Consider the following 23,673-nt stretch of genomic DNA (forward strand, 5'->3'; position numbering starts at 1 on the left):
CAAAAGTGACCAATAAACATTAACTCCTGACTTCCAATCTTAAATATCATTAAACTCTACAGAATGTCCATATGTTTCTTAATTAAAGGCATTTTTTTTCATTATAAATTTGTGGCCAGGATGAGGGTCTGATTTAAGATTCTCATGCATTTATTATTACTTGATGCCTTAGTCAGTTCGGGCTGTTATAACAGAATACCACAGACCAGGAGACTTAAACAACAGAAGTTTATTTCTCACAGTCTGGAGGCTGAGAAATCTGAGATCAAGGTGCCAGCATGGTCAGAATCTGGTGAGGCCTCTCTTCCCGGTTTGCAGATAGCTATCTTTTTGCTGTGTCCTCACATGGTAGAGAATGCAGAAAGATCCCTTTTCTCCTCCTGTTTTTGTAAGTGCATTAATCCCACCATGAGGATCTAATAATTTAATCTAACCCTAATTGAGAATTAGGGTTTAAAAGAAAAATTTTAAATGCCATTGAGAATTACATAATAAACAGACCTTACCCACTGAGACAAGGTTACTGTAGTTCTCCAGCATCACATCTCTGTAAAGGGACCTCTGAGTTGGGTCCAGGTGCTGCCACTCCTCTTGGGTGAAGCCCACAGTCACATCCGTAAATGATACTGATCCCTGGAATTTCTGTTCAATCTGAAATGTTCAGAATTAAGGTGACATGGAAAAAGATGTATGGAAACAAATCCTTACCATGATTACTGTTTACAGATTACCAAATTGGTTTGCAGAATGTTTCTTTTGCTTTATACTCTGGGAGAAGAAGAGAAATCAGAGTAGAAATATTCTGCCATTGCATTAATTATCAAGCCCGCACAATGGATCTGCAACTATGCTAGTCCTTGGAAATACTAAGATTACTAAAAATCATCCTGTATTCAAGAAGCATATAATCTGGTAAGAAAACTTGCAGTAATATGTTACAAGCACTATTGTTAAAGTACACATATAATAGATTAAATGAGAAGCAAAAGTAGTTCTATTTTGAGCTTCACTGAGGAAGAACAGCTGTTGGATAAAGAGTAACACTGTGTTCTTCATGAACACAAGGCCAGGGCACAGGCAAAGGCAGTGGCCCTCTAACATCTTCAGGAGATGAGCAAAAAGGCAAACAGCAGAGGAGGAGTTGAGATAAGAAAAAGGGCCATGGATGTATTCAAGGAACAGATTACAGAGTAACTTCAGACCAATAGTCTCCAAAGTATGTGATAACTTTCCATGTTAAAGAATATTTTTGAACACTACAGAAGTTTATATTTATAAATTATAGAAATAAACAATAAATTTATTATGAACTTTAGTTCTATTCTTAGACTTAAAATGTAAAAAAAAAGTCTAATATTTTATTTCACTACAATACATATTCTAGGTTCCAATCCTTCAATTCAGAGACAATAATTAGGATGTGTAGAAAATGAGACAGGAAAGATTTTGGACCTACTGAACTTGAAATGTCTGTAGAACATATAAAAGAAGATATTCAATTGTATTGTTTTTGATATCATCTAGAATTCATGTCTCTACTTGAGGGATCACTGCTGCAGAGAAAGAGGAGCCAAAGAAGAGATTCAAGGATATACTGAAAGTATGTGACCAGGTTTTTATATCAGAACCAATTCTCTTTTTTAAAAATGGGAAGGGAAAGCTAAAGGACAAAACAACACCATTTACATAAACTACTAAAGTAGAAACTGGGATGCAAGTAGAGCACTGATAAAAGGAGATAGAGGGCTTCCCTGGTGGCACAGTGGTTGAAAGTCCGCCTGCCGATGCAGGGGACATGGGTTCATGCCCCGATCCGGGAAGATCCCACATGCCACAGGGTGGCTAGGCTCGTGAGCCATGGCTGCCGAGCCTGCGCATCCGGAACCTGTGCTCCACAATGGGAGAGGCCACAACAGTGAGAGGCCCGCGTACGGCAAAAAAAAAATAATAAAAAAAAAAGGAGATAGACAGCAACAGAATGTGATCAGCAATTCACGGACAGAAAAGGAAATGTTTTCTCAGGGTATATGCATGAACAGCTGTACAGATACTAGAGTCACAAAGCAAGCCAGCAACATTAGAAGAAAATAGATTGGGCACTGTACTTTAGCAAGATATTTCTTAACTATAATAAATTTGAACCATAATACTGGAGATGTAGAATGAAAATAAGGACTTGGTAGACATTAATAGTTTAGTAGTGTCTGAAGTCATCAAGAATGAATCAGAAGGCTCTCAGAAAATTAAGATTGAAAATAAAAAAGACTGGAAGCTGAGGGAAAATCACTTTTTAACTAGCTTACAGAAAAAGAACAGGTTATGAAGGCCACGATGGAATTTTCTAAAAGGTAGAATTACAAGAAAGAATAGTTTTTAAACCTAAGAGATGATGACATGACCAACTCAGTAAATACAGAAAAGCAGGATTAAAAAAAAAAAAAACTCTTGGCAAACTAGAAATAGGAAGGAATTTTCTCAATGTGATAAAGGATTTTTACGAATACCTCCAGCAAGTATCACATTTAATGGTAAAATATGGAAAGTGTTCCACTTAAAATCAGGAGCAAGATAAAGACACCTACTATCTCCAATTTTATTCAACATTTTTCTGAAGTTCTTTGAGTAATATAGTATAACAATCAAGTACACAGAAAATCCAAAAAAAAGTATCCAAAATAAAAGTTTTAGAAATTAGATACAAGTTCAGTATAGCAAATTTCAGAAAATTATATTTTTTAAAGGTACAACTCACAATAGCAAGAAAAATACGAAAATCTTTACAAAAAATAAAATGAAGGAAAATAAGAAGACCCAAATAAATGGAGGAATGTAACAAATTCGTGGATAGGCAGGCTCAATATTATAAAATATTATATTATAAAAAATATCAATTCTTTCCATGCTGATGTACAAATTCATAGCAATTTCAAACAAAATCTCAGACAAGCTAATTGTGAAATATGTGAAAATCGACAAAACAATATTGAAAAAAAATTAAGCCAGAAAGAGTATCATTTATCTTATATAATTATCAATATACCATAATTAAAACAGTGTGATACCAGCATAAGAATTTTCATATCAACAGAATGGAAGAAGAGGCCAAAAACAGACCCACACATATATGTCACTTGATTTATGACAAGGGTAACAGAAGGACAATCATTTCAATAAGTGATGCTAGTTTAATTACTGATATAATGAACATTTATTGCTACCTTAAGTGTAAAGAGAAATGTATTTTAGATGGTATATAGACCTAAACTTGAAAAGTAAAACAATAAAAATTTTGGAAAATGCCATAAGAAATACCTTCATGACCTCAGGATAAGTCAAGATTTCTTAAACAGGACACAAATTATATAATAATACTATAATATTAAGAACCTACCCTTATCAAAAGACAGAAAGAGAATAAAAATTCAACAGAGTGGGAGAAGGCATTTGGAATACATATACCTGACAAAGAAGTTCTATCCCTAATAAAGAAAGACACTATAAATTAACGAGGGGAAAAAAAGGCAAGTCATCTTGGTAACTAAACTGACAGCAAACCCTTCAACAGAAACTATGAAAATGAGAAGACACTGGGTAAAAATTTGAATAGGCCATTTGCAAATAAGAAAACAAAAATGGAATGTCATTTTAAGCAGCTAGGAAAAACGCCACTAGAAAATTCCAAATCCAGCAAAAATATTCTTCTAAAATGAATATATTTTCCACATAAGGGTTGAAAAAGTTATCAACAGTACACACAGACAAGAAATACTACAGTTATGGAAAATGATACCTGATGGAAGCACAAAGCTTCGGGAAGTAATAAATAAAACTGAAAATGGACTTTAAAGCAACAAGTAATGTCTTCTGGAATCTGTGACAAACACAAAAGTAAAATACAGCAAAACACTAGTAAAAGGATACTTAAACTGTTTTAAGATTCTTGTATTGTCTGTCGAGTGGTAAAAGCACTATTACAGTAGGCAAAAATAAGAAAACTGTAGAGGAAAAGCTCAATTCCTCTGTTTTACTCAGGTCACCAAATTTGTGGGAGTTTTTCCCACTCCAAGGAATTAACTCAACTCTGACACTATAGCGTCAGATCCCAGGCTCAGTCCCACAACACCACTCCCACTTCAGACATGAATTGAAAATGCAGATTGTCACGTGTACATCTCACCAATGGATATAAATTAAGGTTCCCACACCTTCCTCTTTTGGTTCAATAATTTGATAGAGTGGCTCACAGAACACAGAAAAATGATTTACTTACTAGATTAATGGTTTATTATAAAATGATACAACTCAGGAACACCCAGAAGGAAGAGGTACACAAAGCAAGAATGGGTAAAAGGATACAAAGCTTCCATGCCCTCTCAGAGCTCGCCACCCTCCCAGTACCTCCACATGTTCAACAACCTGGAAGCTCTCTGAATCCCATAAATTCAAGGATTTTTATGGAGGTTTCATTATATAGTCATGATTGATTAAAGCACAGGTCATTAGCAACTAATTCAGCCTCCAGCCCCTCACCCCTCCTCAGAGAGTTCCAACCCTCTAATCACATGGTTAGTGTTCCTGGTACCCGTATCTCATTCTTAGAGGCATTCCAAAAGTCACCTCATTAACACAAACTCAGGTGTGGTTGAAAGCAGCTTGTTATGAACAGCAAAAGACACCAATTCCACCTTAATGTCTCTAAAGCTACTTCAGGAACTGGGAACAAAAACTACATATTATAACAACAGATGCCCTTACAGCTCTTAGGGATATTATTAGAGTTTTAGGAACTAAGTGAAGGAATCCTGGAGGAACACCCAAATAAATATTCATTACATATAACAACATCACAAACACAAACTGTAATATCTAGAGTAAAAACTAAAAAAATACAAAATTTTATGACTAAAAAGCTACTAGATATAAAAAGAAAAAATTCCTCTCAAAAGGAAAATGGGTAAGTAAATTGTAGTATTTTCATGTAGTGGAACACTATGCAGTAATACAAGGAATAAACTACTGGTACAGGCAGCAACATGGGTGAATCTAACATATATTGAATGAAAAAAGCCTCATATAAAAGTGTACACACTAATTCTGTACATCTAAGTTTCAATAACAGGCAACATTAACAAATAATGATAGAACAGTGCCACATAAGGGAAGAGAAGTTGTTAAAGATTGGAAAGGAACCTGAAGGGGTGGTGGAAATATTAAATATCTTGACCTAGCTGGTAGTTACTAGGACATATATGTGTTGTTGTTGTTGTTTTTTAAAAAGCAGTATACAGGGCTTCCCTGGTGGCGCAGTGGTTGAGAGTCCGCCTGCCGATGCAGGGGACACGGGTTCGTGACCCGGTCCGGGAATATCCCACATGCCGCGGAGCAGCTGGGCCCGTGAGCCATGGCCACTGAGCCTGCGCGTCCGGAGCCTGTGCTCTGCAACGGGAGAGGCCACAGCAGAGAGAGGCCCGCGTACTGCAAAAAAAAAAAAAAAAAGAGCACTATACAGTTACGATGAATGCACCTTACACACTTTACTGAATCATGACATAGCAAAAAACAAAACCAAAAAAATCAGAATGCAAACAAGGAGGAAAATGGCATATATGAAATGGTGAATGAATTCATAAAAGCAGCAATAACAAGATGCTAGTAAAGTGACAGCCAGCAGCTGTAGGAGTTTGCAACAGGATAATTTATACCTTCTGAAAGGAAAGATATGAAGCTGTGACATTTTCTTACGCTGCTAATAAAGAACATGTAAATAAAATCTTTTTTATCTGTTGATGCAGATACATATCATGAGTACCAACACTGAGATTCCTTAAATATCTGAAGAGGGAGAGTACACTGAATGAGAAGTAAAGTAACATAAGTTTATGAAGACGTAAGGTGGAGAGAGATGATAAAATTTAGGTATCTTATGTTAAAACAGAATATTGCATTGTAAGCTCAGTGTTGAAAAAATGAAACAGAATAAAACATGTAATGAACAACCAACAAGAAAAAGTACAAATAAATATACCGTGGGATGGAAGGACTAAAACCAAACAACAATAAATGAAAATAGGTTAAATCACTCAATGTAAAAAACAGTTATCTTAAGCTTGAAAGTCCCACTTTTTCTTTCTTTCTTTTTTTTGACCAGAAAAAAATCCTAAGGAAAACAAAACAGGATTTTGTTTACATCTCTATTGTAGGACTTGTAATGATACAAAAATTATGTGTTTGTTTTAATGCCCTACATAATTCTAAGAGTTTCTCTTTATAAGGAGTTATAAATATATATCTCATTCTTCTTAGAATCCTCAGCTTCTGGCACACATTAGGACACATAATAAATATTCATAAATGGTTTCTGGAAGAATGAATAAAGAACCAATTAAGTTACATTAAGTGAATATTAATTTCAGGGAAAGGGAGACTTATCTGTGATAAAAATAGATGTGATCAAGTGGAACAAAGAGTCCAGACATAAACCCACACTTATGTAGTCAACTGATTTTTGACAGGGTGCCAATAATACACAATGGGAAAAGGACAGTCTCTGCAGTAACTGATGTTGGGGAAACTGGATATCCACATGCAAAAGAATATAACTGGACCCTGATCTTATACCACTCACAACAATTAACTTGAAATAGATCAAAGATTTATACATAAGACCTGATACATTAAAACCCCTGAAGAAAACATAGGGAAGAAGCTCCTTGACATGGTTCTTGGCAATGATTCTTGGATAAGACACCAAAAGCACAGGCAACAAAAGCTAAAATAAACTAGTAGAACTAACATCAAATGTAAGAGCCTCTGCACAGCAAAGGAAACAATCAAGAAACTGAAAAGGCAACCTACAGAAAGGGAGAAAATACTAAAACATTTTTCTGATAATGGGTTAATATCCAAAATCTATAAAGAACTCATACAACTCAAAAGCAAAAAAGCAAATAATTTAATTGAAAAATGGTTAAAGGACCTCAATAAGCGTTTTTCCAAAGACATATGAATGGCTAACATGTATATGAACAGGTGTTCAACATCACTAATCATCAAATGCAAACAAAGTCACAAGGAGATATCACCTCACACCTTAAAATGGCTATTATCAGAAAGACAAGAAATAACAAATGCTGGCAAGGATGTAGAGAAAAGGGAAGCCTTGTGCACTGCTGGTAGGAATGTAAACTGATGCAGCCACTATGGAGGACACTATAGTGGCTCCTCAAAAAATTTAAAATAGAACTACTATATGATCCAGCAATTCCACTTCTGGGTATAAAACCAAAAGAAACAAAATCACTATCCCAAAGAGATATCTGCACCCTCATGTCCACTGCAGCATTATTTACAATAGCCAAAACATGGAAACAGCCTAAGTGGTCCATCAACATATGAATGAATAATGAAAATGTAATGGATATATACAATGGAATACTATTCAGCGACAAAAAGATGGAAATTCTGCCACTGGAAACAATGTGGCTGGACTTATGCTATGTGAAATAAGTCAGACAATGAAAGAAAAATACTACTGGTAGCACTTATATGTGGAATCTAAAAATAACAACAAAAACAACAATAAAAGCCAATTTCATAGAAAGAGAATGAAATGGGGGTTGCCGGGGGTTGCTAAGGGCTGGGGGAACGGGGAAATGGAATGATGTAAGTAAAAAGGTATAAAATTTCAGTTACTATAACTTCAGAGGATCTAATGTACAGTACAGTGACTATAATTAATTATACAGTATTGTATACTTGAAATTTTCTGAGAGTATATCTCAAGCATTCTCACTGTCAAAAAAAAGAGTTAACTATGTGAGGTGATGGATGTGTCAATTATCTTGATCCTGGTTATCATCCCACAATATATATGCATATCATATCATCACATTGTACACTTGAAATGTGTACAATTACATTTCTTGATATAATTATATTTATTGGTATAATTATATTTGTTGACCTAATCCCCATGTATAAAATAAGTAAACTTATTCTGACTCCTGGTTTTAGCTTAATGTTATTCTTCAGACTTCTTTAGATAACTTAATTTGTCATTGTCACCTCTTTGTGATTTTTGTAATTTTTATTGAAGTACAATATATATACAAAAACAATGCACAAGTGTACTTAAGTGTACAAATGGCTCAATGAATTTTCACAGTGAACACACCCACTTAACCAGAATCCAAGTCAAGAAACAAAACTTTACTTTAAATCCAGAAGTTCCCTCATGCCCCTATCTACTGCCTATACCCTATCTTACTCTCACATGAAAACCACAATGACATACCACTATACACACTTAGATGTCTAAAACGAAAACGTCAGAAAACACCAAATGGAGATATTGGCAAGAACATGAAGCAACTGAAACCTTCATACCTTGCTAGTGGGAGTGTAAGTAAACATATACACGTTGGAAAAACATTTGGGAATTTCTTCTCAAGCTATATATAGTAATTCCTCCCCTAGTTATACACCCAACATGTGTGTTTTTCTTAACCAAAGGCCTGTAGAAAATGTTCACAGAAGTTTTGTTTTTAATAGCCAAAACCTAGAGAGAGCCCAAATGCCCACCAGTACAATGGAGAAATAAACGGTAGCAGAGTCATATAGTGGAATACTATACAGCAATAAAAAGAAATAGATATACTTAGCAAAAGAAATGAATCTCACAGAAACTATATCGAGTGAAAGCCAGACATAGAAGCAAAAGTAATCAACAATAACAGAAGTCAGAATAATGAGGAACTTGGAGCACCAGGGAATCTCATGGGATACTTAAGTTTGACACTTAAGTTATGTACACTTTACTTCAATGAACTGAGGGAAAAAAATACAGATATTTTTTGGAATTTATAACATCCGTTTGACTGAAAGTCTCTGAAATAAAACTGATACACTGTTCACGAAACGAATAGCCTGAAACAAAAAAGTATGAAATATCAAAACAAAACCAAGGCACTTTTTTAGGAGTGATGTGGAAATACAAAATTTTTCTGAAGTTCTTCTCTAGCTTGGATGAAAGACAAGCAATGGACAATCAAAAGATCTTGACGAGAAAGTACTATTTAACATACATATGTTAATAAAGAAATACAGATTCAATTACAACAATTACTAATGTGTTGGTAATCAGAACCAAAAAGCAGCAATCTACCAAATTAGAAAAAAAGAAAATAAATGTGACTAGCAGTGCATAAAGAACCAGAAAGTATGACAAAAAATATAATATAAAGAACATAAAAAATATCAATGATGTCATACTAAGATATGTATTAACCTAAATAGCAAAGACGGCAACTAAGCTATAAGATGGCATATGAATGTGCTAAATTTCTTATCGATGACAGACATACCTGACTTGAAAAACAAAACCTGCCACAGGTTATTTGTAAGAAAAGAACATGAAAATTTGCAAATAAAATGACGGGCAAAAAATCAAACATGCTGCAGAAAATATAAGTAAAATAAAAGTAGGTTTGGCTATATTTATATGAGATAAGGTAACACTGAGGGCCAAAAGAATTAAATGAGCAAAGATGATTCTCCAAGAAGAGAAATACACTAAGTCCCCTACATATGAACGAGTTCTGTTCTGAGAGCACGTTCGTAAGTCCAATTCGTTTCTAAGTCCAACAAAGATAGCCTACGTACCCAACTAACACAATCGGCTATATAGTACTGTACTGTAATAGGTTTATAATACTTTTCACACAAATAATACATAAAAAAACAAACACAAAAAATAAAGAAAACATTTTTAATCTTACAGTACAGTCCCTTGAAAAGTACAGTACATGGGAAATGGATTTGTAATAATTCATTGAGTTCTATAGTTAAGATATAGTTAAGATCTGCTACTTTTCTATAAACCTGCTATACATATACAAATAAGATTTATTAAAAACTAAGATACACTTTAATTTATTGATCAAAGAAGGCATGAAAATAGAAACTGAAGCCTGCATAAAAAAAAAAAAGCACTACATATTGATACCTGGATTTTGTAGTTAAAATGGTACACAGAGGATAATTACATCTTTAAATGCATACACTTAAAAGCTTTAAAATAAACTCATCTTCAACAAAAAGTTGGAAAAAATAGCCTATAACCAAGACAGCTGAAGCAAGGAATAAAGGTAAAAGTAGAAGCTAATGAAAATTATAGATCAATGAAGCCAAAAGCTGGTTCCTTGAAAGACTAATAAATACATATCTGTAATAAAAGTCACAAATGAAAAACTGTTAGAAATAAAAAGCAACAGATTAAACATTTTAAAAATAATAATACAGGGCTTCCCCGGTGGCGCAGTGGTTGAGAGTCTGCCTGCCGATGCAGGGGACACGGGTTCGTACCCTGGTCCGGGAAGATCCCACATGCTGTGGAGCGGCTGGGCCCGTGAGCCATGGCCGCTGAGCCTGCGCATCCGGAGCCTGTGCTCCGCAACGGGAGAGGCCACAACAGTGAGAAGCCCGCGTACCACACACACACACACACACACACACACACACAAATAATAATAATACTATAGACAAGTTTATGGAAAAAATACTGATGAACAGAATTATGCAGATCATTAAAAGAATAATGCTTTATGACCTAGTGGGCCTTGTTTCAAAACACAAAGATTAGTTATTAAGAGATGTGGAAATATCCCCCATAAAATGTTAAGAAAGCATTTGGAGAAATTAAACTCTCATTCTTAATAAGACTCAGTGAATACTTTGTGAATATGACAAAATCTACCCAGTCCAAGACAGCAGCATGCGTAATGAAGAAATATGGCAGGCACTCCCACTCAAATGTGTTTTGTTGGTGCTTGGTCAGGAAGTGTTATCCTTTTATTGTGCTTATTCTTCACAGACAGACAAAATAAAATTAGGTCCTTTAATCACATTACATATATATATACATACATACATACACACACACAAATATACACACATATATATTTTTAAAACTCCAGATGGATTAAGATACTATTTTTTTTAAAAAAAATTTTTTAAAAAACATACTTGGTATTTTTAGACAAAAATCATGCTTGGTATTTTTAGACAAAATAAAGAAAAATTTCATTAGGCCCTTGGGCTAAGGAAAACAGAATGAAAAATAGAAAGCAGGGACTTCCCTGGTGGCACAGGGCTTAAGAATCCCCCTGCCAGGGCTTCCCTGGTGGCGCAGTGGTTGAGAGTCCGCCTGCCGATGCAGGGGACGCGGGTTCTTGCCCCGGTCTGGGAAGACCCCACATGCCGCGGAGTGGCTAGGCCCGTGAGCCATGGACACTGAGCCTGCGCGTCCGGAGCCTGTGCTCTGCAACGGGAGAAGCCACAACAGTGAGAGGCCCGCGTACCGCAAAAAAAAAAAAAAAAAAAAAAAAGAATCCCCCTGCCAAAGCAGGGGACATGGGTTTGAGTCCTGGCCCAGGAAGATCCCACATGCCACTGAGCAACTAAGCCCGTGTGCTACAACTACTGAGGCTGTGCTCTAGAGCCTGCGAGCCACAACTACTGAGTCCATGTGCCACAGCTACTGAAACATGTGAACCAGAGCCCGTGCTCCACAGGGGAAGCCACCGCAATGAGAAGCCTGCACACCACAACGAAGAGTAGCCCCCGCTCACCGCAAATAGAGAAAACCCTCGTGCAGCAACGAAGACCCAATGCAGGCAATAATTAACTAACTAATTAATCAATTAATTTTAAAAAAAGAGTCTGCCTGCCAATGCAGGGGACACAGGTTCAAGCCCTGATCCTGGAAGATCTCACACGCCGCGGAGCAGCTAAGACCGTGAGCCACAACTACAGAGCCTGAACTCTAGAGCCCACGAGCCACAACTACTGAGCCTGCGTGCCACAACTACTGAAGTCCATGTGCCTAGAACCCCTGCTCTGCAACAAGAGAAGCCACCACTGAGAGAAGCCTGTGCACCTCAACAAAGAGTAGCCCCCGCTTCCTGCAACTAGAGAAAGACCGCGTGTTGCAGCAAAGACCCAATGCAGCCAAAAATAAATAGAGAGCACAGGAGGATTGTATAATATAAAAGTTACAGAAAATACACCATTAAATTAAAAGACAAAAAACATACTAAGAAAAGATAAGTAGTAACAATTACAACAAAAGATTACATTTAGAATACATACGGAATGCTTACAAAACTCAGTGGAAGAAAACAACCTGAAAAGCCATAAATTTATGAAAACTGCACCACCTCAGTAATCAGTCACAAAATTAAAGTGAAGTTTTTCACCCATTACTGAGGAAATAACTTTTATACCTGGTGAGGAGGGAAGAAAAGTAGTCTGCTAATGAATAACAAGGTACATAGAAAAATTAGAAATCCTCATATCCTATAACTCAAAAATATTAATCATAGAACACTAGAGCAGTGATTCTTAAATTCAGCAGGTATCAGCATCACATGAACACCTTGTTAAAACAGACTGCTGAGCCTCACCCCTGAATTTCTTTTCCAGTACGTTTGAGATAGGGCATGAGAATCTGCATTTCAAACAAGTTTCCGGGTGCTGCTGCTGCTTCTAGCCAAAGAACCTCACTTTGAGAAGCACTGCTCTAGAGTCCAGAGATACACTTGTATTTGTGCAGAGAGAATGACACGGATATTCATAGCAACACTGTTTATATTACTGAAAAATGGAAATTATCTAAATGTCTACCAATAAAATACCTAGAATGGGAAAATATAACTTTAAAAGGAATAAAATAAACTACATACGGATAGATCTCAAATTATTAGTGAATTGGGAGAAAAATGTGTATCATACATATGTTAAAATAATTTACATATTTTGTAAAAGCACCCAAAACAATATACAGTATTGTTCAGCTAACTATATATTTTTCCAATGTACATACAGGGGTAAAATAAGAAGACTAGTAGAACTTGGAACTAGACTCGGAACTGAACTATGGGACATAATGAGGAAGACTCCAGGAAAAAGCCATCAGAAGAGTGGTATCAGAAGTGGACAAAGGAGACTTTCCAGGAGAGGGTAGTCAGTAGGGTAATGTAGCAGTTGTTCAAGGAAGGCAACTACAATTAAGTCACTGGTGACCTGAACAGATTCTGAAGTGGAGAAGAACCAAGACAGAATGCTATGGGATGAAATTTGACTGAGAGGCTCAGAAACATTTACCAGAGAATTTAACTTTGAACCATCTGCTGCAGGACTTGTACACACAGCTGGGCTAAGATAAAGTAATTTTGTAATAGGCGTGCAGGCCATTTATTAATCTAAACACACCAAGTTGTATACCCAAATTAATAAGACTATCATAAAATTGATTATTTGAACCCTCTCTTGGACCCTTTTACTCCCAGTAAGGAATGGTTTGAGGCACTCATTTCAGGGAAGGTTACTTACTATGTGAGTCCCTGGAAGGTTACTCACTATGTGTCCCTACGTTAACACCAAGAAGAATATCTTCCAGTAAGAAGATATGTCTTTATGTCTTGATAGGAAACTGTATCCAAGATACAGTGTCTCCCTTTCTGCCATGGTCATCAGAAATGTATCTGCAGGTCAACTTAGAAACTATACATTATATAACGATTAGTATATATCTGTAAGCCAATTTGGTCCTGCTATTGATCTGTGAACTTTATATTTTCTATTAAGTTTGATTTTTATCTATAACTAATTTCCCATCTTAACATATGGACTCTTACAAATCTCACAAAATCCATTGTTAAATAAAGGAATGAATAAACAAACTTACCTGGGATTTATTCATTTTCTGCTGTTCTTGGGAAAATGTAGACAACTCTCAAGATACGCTGGGTTAGAAGAGGAGGACTGGGGTCATGAAAGATCTGGCCTGTGTGGCAGCTCCTGAATTCTCCTTCCCTATAAAGCTAAACACACCACTAGATAAGGAAAAACCTCAATGTCCCTTTGACCTTCAGAAGAGTCAGGGAGACAGATGGTAGAAGACCACCTACCTAAACTCTAATATAATCAGGTAGCTCTTGGGTATAAAATTGTTCAGAGTTAGGTATTTACCTCCTAAGGATATTTTAACAGTTTAAATCTCCCCTGGTGTTCACAAAAAAAGTTTAAATGATAAAACTGGTCAAAACGAATTAAAAAACACATTATGAAGGAACATTAACTCTTCACCAAAGCTGCTGTTAAAAAAAAACACTCAAGACTAAAGAAAAATAATAAAACTCAAAACTAAGCTGTTTATCAATTTCCCCACTAATATTACTAAACCTTTGGTTACTGACTCCACAGAAAGCTATAAAAAGCAGTGCTTTAAGACCCGTGTTTTAATTTATCTTTGTTGCTGTTTCTCAAAAGGATCTTTCATAAAAAACTTGCTTTTAGTTATATGGAAAAGTAAACAGTACTGGCTTAGGAGTCGGATCTTTTAGTCTTTGCCACTAACTGATCTGAACAAGGCACTAATCTTCAGAAACAAAAAGACAGAAATTCTATCACATGATACAAAAACCGGATAATTCTTGATCCTTCCTGAATGCTAGGGCAGGCAGAACAGAGAGACAACGTATATCAAGATGAAGTGATGGACATGACTGAAGAGCAGTTCGGAATCCAAAAAGCATAAATGGAGAACCATAGGCATGGGTATGTGTACAAAGCTAACTATTGTATTACTCAGCCTCGCGCGCTCTCCCCGCAGCACCGCCCACCTACCCCGAGAGGCTCGCTGCACCCGTCACGCATGCGTACTAAGCCCTCCTCCTGCGCCCTCAAAAAGGGGGCCTCTCAGACAGCCGCGCCAGCTCAGTGCTGGGGCTAGTCAAGCAGGGGCTTCGGCTTCTTTTCCTGACTGAGACGCCAGCTTCCCGCCGTCCCGGGGGTCCGCGGAGCTCCTTCCCACCACCGGGCACCGACCTTCTCCCTCCCGCCCTCCAAACCGAGGGCTCCTCACCCAACCCTCCCGGGCTCACCCGCCTCTCCCTCGTCGTGCAGCACTGGCCCTAGAAGAGCGCACAGACCCGCCAGCCCGGGAACCGCGCTTCCCACGCAAGGCCTGAGGAAAACAGAAGTAAAGGCTGCAGTGCACAGAGGCGGAAGTGCACAAAGGTGGCTCTAGGCATGCGCAGATGGCCCGCACGCAGGGCCAGACAGTCTGCGCCAAACGTCAGAAGTCTGTTTCCCTTGAGCCTCCGCGACTGGCGGTTCGGGATTGGCTGAGAGTGCAGCCTTACCTAGCAGTGGGAAGTTTGGAGTTTTAAGTTCCCTAAACTTTAAGCTGGTCAGGGACTCCCCCCAAAGTTACGGATTACAGCTGAGTTCTCTGTGCAGCCAGAATGCAAATTTACACACAGAGCTGTCAAGGAAAGAGAACCTGTATGTCAATTTCACTTTTTTTTAATACTGGGAAATAGACCCCATTAATAAAAGAATAATATGCGCCATCATCAGCGATCTGTTCAGGAATTAAAAAGCGGAGGAGGGGCGGACAAGAAAGCCAGTTCATTAAAATCATGAAAGCAATAAATGAAAATTGTAGATAAATAAGACACAATCCAAAAGAAAACAGTCATTTATATAAACATTCGTTCACCTGTGACATTAAAATTACTTGAATAAAGGGAGATATACCCTTTCATAGAAAGATTCAAAAATTTTGGACAAAATTCCAATAAGAATCTCAACAAATTTTTGCATGTACTTTTTTCTCCGTGACTTTTTAAAGTATTGTGTACTTTACAAAAGCATTCTCAACTACATCTGGAATAAAAATAAATCTAAATTAACAGCCAGAAAGCATTTCAAAAAGGAGAAAGCTGCCTAAGAAATATCAATACGTATAATAATTGCTCAGTTATTAAAATAGTTTGGCATCTGCTTCATGATAATACAACGTCCATGATTAAGAATGTTTTTAAAATGTAGTATAATAAACGTAGCATTTCAAAACAATGAGGGAAAGAATGAAATATTCCAAACATCAAGTCATTCCTAACAATTGGGAATAAAGTTTATATCCACAGATCACATGTGATACAGTTCACATGGATTCAAGGTTTGAAATGTTTAAAGTAAACCACTAAGTTAGTAAAAGAAAATAAATTGAGATGAGAAGTTGTGACACAAAGAAACCCATAAATTTAATGTGATACATTTTATTATAAAAAATAGCGAACAACTCAGTTCTAGTTTTTAAAAGATATTAAAAGCAACCAGGAAATTATATTTTTACTATATAAAAGAAAAGATGTATTACTTAATAAGATCTTTAAATCAATAGAAAGAAAAAACTTAAAATGGGCTACAGAACTAAGCAGCAATATAATAAAAAAAGAAAATTCAAATGAATAATACGTGTTTAGAGAAGTTGATTATGAGAATTGAAAGAAATGTAAATGTTTATGTAAAACATGTAAGATATCACTTACTGAGATTTAACTTTTTTTAATTTAGAATTTATATATATACACAGAAGTTCATTTTATTTGGTACAGTTTTATGAGTTCTGACACATGCATAGATCTGTGTAACCACCACTTCAGTCAAAATACAGAACTGTTTCATTATTGCCCCCCAAACTGCTTCATACCCTTTTGAAATAAAAACCTCTCAGCACTCTTAACTTCTGGCAACCACTATGTATTCTTCATACCTATATGTTTGCCTTTTTAAAAAAGTATTTTTACAAATACCTACAACAAATATTATAGTTAATATGGACAGTGTTCAACTTCAAAGTAGGACAAAAATAAGGATGCCTGCTATCTCCAACCTTATTCAGCATTTTTCTAAAGTTCTTAGAGTAATATAGTAAAACAATCATATACACAGAAAATTCAAAGAAAAGTATCCAAAATAAGAGTTTTAGAAATTCGATACAAGTTCAATATAAAAAATTTCAGAAAATTAAATTATTTTAAAGGTATACCTAATAATAGCATGAAAAATATGAAAATCTTTACAAAAACTATAAAATATAATGAGGGATATAACAAATTCCTAGATAGGAAGTCTCAATGTTATAAAAATATCAGTTCTCTCCATGCTGATGTACAAATTCATAGCAATCTCAAATAAAATCCTAATAGGAACTCCATGACTGGGGGAAGGGATTATATCAGGAAAGAGCCAAATAAGAATATCAAAGGGCATTAATGGATGTGGTTCCTGTGATTGTGCTCAAGATTTCAGCAGGGGCTTCCCTGGTGGCGCAGCGGTTCAGAGTCCGCTGCCAATGCAGGGGACACGGGCTTGTGCCCCGGTCCGGGAAGATCCCACATGTCTCAGAGTGGCTGGGCCCGTGAGCCATGGCAGCTGAGCCTGCGCGTCTGGAGCCTGTGCTCCGCAACGGGAGAGGCCACAACAGTGAGAGGCCCACGTACCGCAAAAAAAAAAAAAAAAAGATTTCAGCAGGAAGTTCACCCATGAGCTTGTGGGTGTACCTCAGTGAGGATCTCCCCACTGGGTCCACAGGCACCACCAATGCCCCAAGTGCTAAAACACACTTCCCACCACTCTGCAGCCAGCTCCTTGTGCATGCTCCCAAGAACAAAGGCAAAAGTAAGTCCAGTAAACAGAGTGCTATCAGGAAAACAGACCAGGATCTTTTTTTTTTTTTTTTTTTTTTTTAATTTTTTGGCTGAGTTGGGTCTTCATTGCTCTGCGTGGGCTTTCTCTAGTTGTGGAGAGCAGGGGCTACTCTTTGTTGCGGTGTGTGGTCTTCTCATTGCGGTGGCTTCTCTTGTTGCGAAGCACGTGCTCTAGGCACATGGGCTTCAGTAATTGCAGCATGCGGGCTCAGTAGTTGTGGCTCACAGGCTCTAGAGTGCAGGCTCAGCAGTTGTGGCACACAGGCTTAGCTGCTCTGTGGCATGTGGGATCTTCCCAGATCGAACGCATGTCCCCTGCACTGGCAAGCGGATTCTTAACCACTGCGCCACCAGGAAAGTCCCAAGACCAGGATCTTTGAGCAAGGAAAAAACCACAAACTTGACGTATAGTGCCATCTTCTAGAAAAAAGAGGTTTGTGGTAGCCAGCTTGGTGACTGGTAAAATTCAGAAGAGACATAAAAACTTAAGAATCCTTCCACAAGAGGGTAAGAAGAGTGGAGAAGATGTAACCATACGAAGGCAGGGGAAAAAATCCCTGATATATTAAAAAAAACTGAGCACAGATGTACAGTATAATCCACCTGAAGGCAAAGAGTAAAGAATTTAGAAGGTGTCTGCTACGTCAAATGTGAAAGCAGCAATGCAAAACTACAAGGAACATGAAAAATCAAGGAAACATGTCATCACCCAAAGATAGCAATAATTCTCCAAACACCAGGCTCAAAAGCAAAGAATTCTGTGATTGAGCTGACAAAGAACTCAAAAGAGCTGTTTTGAATAAACTCAAAAAGCTACAAGAAAACTCAGAAAGCCAATCCAATGGTATCAGAAAAAAACCCATAACCAAATGAAATATTTACCACAGAGATAGAAATCTTTAAGAAAACAAAACAGAAATTCTGGAGCTGAAGAAGTTAATGAATAAAATGAAAATGCAGTAGAGTATCTACATCAGAGCAGACCAAATGTAAGATAGTCTAAGTGAGCTTCAGAATATGAACTTTGAAATAACCCAATAAGGAGAGAAAAAAGAAAAAAAAATGAAGTAAGCCTACATTATTGATGGTACTCTACAAATGTACAAGTATTGGAATAACTTGGGTTCCAGAAGGAAAAGAGAGGGAAAAGGGGAACGAAAGTTTAAAGAAATAATAGCTGAGAACTTCCCAAACCTGGGGAGAGATATGGACATACAAGATCATGAGCTAATAGTTCACACTATTCTCTCAATTCAGAAAGACCTTCTCCAAGACACATTATAATGAAACTGTCAAATTCAAAGATAAAGAGAGAATGCAAATAGCAGCCAGAGGGGAAAAAAAGATTCAAACCTATCCAGGAACCCCTATTAGGCTACCAGCAAATTTCTCAGTAGAAATTCTATAGACCAGGAGAGAACGGAAAGTTGTATTCACAGGATTGAAAGAAAAAATACTCCAGCCAAGATTTCTAACCAGCAAAGTTATCCTTCACATATGAAGGAGGAATACTTTCCCAGACAAACAAAAGCTGAGGGGTTTCATCACCACTAGACATGCCTAGAAGAATTGCTGAAAGAAGTTCTGCAAGGTGAAGTGAAAAGACACTAACCAGAAACATGAAAATGTAAAGTATACACACATTGGTGAAAATAAATATACAATTAAACTTAGAAAACTCTAATTCTATAAAAGAATGGCGTGTTAACCACTTACCTAAAGTATAAAGCTTAAAAGAAAGAAGTATTAAAAATAATTATAGCTATTATGTGCTAATGAATATATATAATATAAAGAGGTAAAAAGTGATATCAAAAATATAAAAGGGGGAGTAAAAGTGTGAAGCTTTTGTAGGCAAAGTTAAGTTACTATCAGCTATAAATGGACTTTATTATCTATGAGATATTTCATGTGAGCCTCATGTTAACCATAATGTAAAAACCTAGAATAAATTCACAAAAGAAAAGAAGAAATGGGAAACAGAGGATTCCACCACAGAAAATCACAAATTTACAAAGGTAGGCAAGAAGAGGGGAAAAGAATATGTGGAAATACAAAACAAGCAGAAAGCAATTAATAAGATGATTTCAGTAATTCCTTACATACCAATGATAGCTCTAAATGTAGATGAATTGATTTCACCAATCAAAAGGCAGAGTAGCTGGACTGATAAGAAAAAAAAGACCTAATTATATGCAGCCTACAAACGACTCACATCAGCTTTAAGGACATATGGTCTCAAAGCGAAGGAATGGAAAGATAAATTCTGTGCAGGGTGACACCAAAAGAAAGCAGGGATAGCTATATAAGCCAAAAATGGTAACAAGACAAAGAAGGTAATTACATAATGATAAAGAGGTCAATTCACCAAGAAGATACAATTGCAAATATATATGCACCCAACATCAGAACATCTAAATATATTAAGCAAATACTAACAGATCTGAAGGAAGAAATACATAACAATGCAATAATAGTAGGGGACTTAAATACCCTGTTTTCAACAAGGCTAGATCATCTAGACAAATAAAGAAAAGTTGGATTTGAACCATACATTAGACCAAATGGACTTAACAGATATTTATAGAACATTCCATTCAACAGCAGCAGAATACGTATTCTTCTCAAGTGCACACAGATTTTCTCCAGAAGAGATCATATGAAAGGCCACATAAGTCTTAACACATTTAAGAATATTGAAATTGTATCAAGTATTTTTTTTTACCACAATGGTATGAAGCTAGGAATCAACAACAAGAAGAAAGCTGCATAATCTAAAAATAAATTGAAATAAACAGCACACTCTGAACAACCAATGGATTAAAAAAAGCAAAGGGAAATCAAAAAATATATTGAAACAAATGAAATGGAAACACAACAAACCAAAACCTCTGGGATGCTTCAAAACCAGTTCTGAGAGGGAATTTTACAGCAATAAATGCATATATTAAGAATATAGAAAGAGTTCAAGCAAACCACCTAACTTTACATCTCAAGGAGCTAGAAAAAGAGGAAGAAACTAAGCCCAAAGTTAGGAAAAGGAAAGAAATAACAAAAGTCAGAGCTGAAACAAATGAGAGACCACAAAAAACAATAGCAGAAAACAAATCTTAGATTTCAAAAATCTAAGTTTTTTTGAAAACATAAACAAAATTGACAAACCTTTAGCTAGACTCACTAAGAAAAAGAGACGACTCATAAATGAAATCAAAAATGAAATAACTGACATTACAGAAATACAGAGAATTGTAAGAGACTACTATGAACAATTATATGCCAATGTGTTGGATAACCTAGAAGAAATGGATAAAGCCCTAGACACGTAATTACATATACGAAAAAATATTCTCGTAGTTTATGCAGATACAGCCAATTCAAACTGAGAACTGTAAGGTTTTACTTAACCTCTTCTGTGACATCTGTATCTCCTTTCTTCCACACTGGAAAATCTCATTCTCAAGGACATGGGAAATAATTGAATTAGAATATCCAATTAGTCATTTGTTTCACCTCAAATGATGCACACACAAGTTCAGATTAACAATATCCATAATACCATATAAGACATTAATGAAAGAATTTGAAAAAGGCAGAACTAAACGGCAAGATATTCCATCATCATGGATTGGAGAATCAATATTGTTAAATGTCCATGCTACTCAAAGCAATCTACAGATTTAATGCAATCCTTATCAAAATTCCAATGGCATTTTTCACAGAAATAGAACAAAAAAATCCTAAAATTTATATGGAACCATAAAACTCACCCAATAGCCAAAGAAATCTTGAGAAAGAAAAACAAAGTTGGGGGCATCACACTCCCTAATTTCAAACTATATTACAAATCTATAGTTATCAAAACTGTATGGTATTGGCATAAAAACACACACACACAGATGAGTGGAACAAAATAGAGAACACAGAAATCAAGCCATGCATATATGTTAAGCTAGTTTATGACAAATGACTAAAAATATACAATGGGGAAAGGACCACCTCTTCAGTAAATGGTGATGGGAAAACTGGATAGCTACATGTAATGGAATGAAACTGGACCACTATCTTGACACATACACAAAAATTAACTCAGAATGAATGAAAGCCTTTAATGTAAGATCTGAAACCACAAAGCTCCCAGAAAAAAATAGGCAGTAAGCTCCTTGAACTCAGTCTTGGTGATGATTTTTTTGGATCTGACTCCAAAAGCAAAGGAAACAAAAGCAAAAATAAACAAGGAGGACTACATCAAACTAAAAAGCTTCTGCATGACAAAGAAAACCATCAACAAAATGAAAAGGCCTATCCCAACTGGGAGAAAATATATGCAATTCACGAATCTGATAAGTGGTTAATATCCAAAATATATAAAGAACTCATACCACTCAACAGCAAACAAACAAGCACTCTGATTTAAAAAATGGTCTGAAGAACTGAATAAACATTTTTCCAAAAAAGATAATATAGGTGGCCAATAGGTATGAAAAATGCTGAGCATCACTAATTATCTGGGAAATGCTCATCAAAACCACAATGAAATGTCACCTTACACCTATTAGAATGACTATTATCAAAAAAGACAAGAAATTACAGGTGCTGGAGAGGATTTTGAGACAAGGCAACCCTTCTGCACTGTTGTTGGGAATGTAAACTGGTGCAGTCACTGTGGAAAAAAGTATGGAGTTTCCTCAAAAAACTAAAAGTGGAACTACCATTTGACCCCAGCAATCCCTCTTCTGATACAAGGAAAACAGTAATTTGAAAAGATATATGCATCCCTATGCTCACTGCAGCATTATTTACAATAGGCAAGATATGAAACAACACGTGTCCCATGATGGATGAATGGATAAAGAAATTGTTGTACAGATATACAATGGAGTATTATTCAGCCAAATAAAAGAATGAAATCTTGCCATGTGACAACATGGAAGAATTTGAGGGCACTATCCTAAGTGAAATAACACAGACAAAAAGAAATACTGCATGATCTCATTTATATGTGGAATCTTTAAAACAAAAATCTTAGGAATAGAGAACAGATTGGTGTTGCAGAGACAAGAGGTGGGTGGGGTGAAATGGGTGAAGGTGAAAAGGTACTAACTTCCAGCTATAATATAACATAAATAAGTCATGGAGATGTAAGAAACAGCATGGTGACCATAGTTAATAATATTATATTGCATATGTGAAAACTGCTAAGAAAGCAAACCTTAAAAATTCTCATAAAAGAAAAAAGTTTTTGTACCTATGTATCTTGACAGATCTCAACTAGACCTAACATGGTGATTATGTCACAATATATACAAATAATGAATCCTTACGTTGTACAGCTGAAACTAACATAATGTTATATGTCAACTATACCTCAAAAAAAAAAAAAACTATGATATCCTAGGAACAATACAATATCAGAACTAGTTGTGACTTCTGAAAACAGTTAAAACTTTTTTTGCATGAAATTCTCTCCTTCCCGTCCCCATTTTTTCTTTGTACCGTATCTACATTCTCAGAACATAAAGCCATTGAGATAGTCTGGGACCTGGGATCCTCTACCTGTACACGTGTCCTTGTACCTGGGCAAACGTCTCCTCCAGCAACTGAATAGTATATAACTATACGGGACTAAAAATAGCTGCATGCATGCCAGTTGGGGGCAATTAGGAACAGTAAGATACTAAGGGCCACAAACCAACTGCTGCTTCTGAGGTGCCAGGAGCAAAAGCAGGGTACTGCACATGATCCCTGCACACAGCACCACCAAGGGGGTGGGCAGGCCACCTAAGCCACACCTCAGTCCGACCCACCAGTCCTGCCCCCACCCTCACCCCATTTAAGGAAGTAGCCTGCCCCTCTAGAAGAGTGAACAAGGGCACCTGTTACTTGTTTTCGCTCCCTTGTGCTGCAGCACTAGTCCCAATAAAGGCTTGCCTGAATTCCTCCTCCAGCCTCATCAATTTCTGTGAGTAAAGCGTCCAAGGGCCCAAATCTGTATCAATTACATAGTATAACTTCTTTTTAACCCGCATTTAATCTTAATTCTAGAGGTAACTATATATTTACTGCTCACACTAATCCTTATTGCAATGTCTCTTTAGTTATTGTGGTTTCTGAAGCT

The 23,673-nt window shown here is 36.5% G+C and overlaps 1 protein-coding gene across 6 annotated transcripts in view; it reads right to left on the reverse strand.

Moving 5' to 3' along the window:
* LOC307175265 (zinc finger protein 33B-like) overlaps positions 1-23,673 on the reverse strand; it is a 63,027-nt gene that overhangs the window by 33,131 nt on the left and 6,223 nt on the right. The window contains exons 1-3 of one of the 6 annotated variants that reach the window (XM_079900236.1): positions 14,943-15,128; positions 13,745-13,880; positions 507-651 (exon numbers count right to left, since the gene is read on the reverse strand). In XM_079900236.1, coding sequence (XP_079756362.1) covers positions 507-651; positions 13,745-13,759 — 160 coding nt within the window. In that variant the 5' untranslated portion in view covers positions 13,760-13,880; positions 14,943-15,128. Of the gene's footprint in view, positions 1-506; positions 652-13,744; positions 13,881-14,942; positions 15,129-23,673 lie in introns of those variants that run through there. The other 5 variants (XM_079900237.1, XM_079900234.1, XM_079900232.1 and 2 more) reach the window with 5 other exon arrangements.

Source organism: Stenella coeruleoalba (genome assembly GCF_951394435.1).
Source record: "Stenella coeruleoalba genome assembly, chromosome: 16".
NCBI classification, from domain to species: domain Eukaryota; kingdom Metazoa; phylum Chordata; class Mammalia; order Artiodactyla; family Delphinidae; genus Stenella; species Stenella coeruleoalba.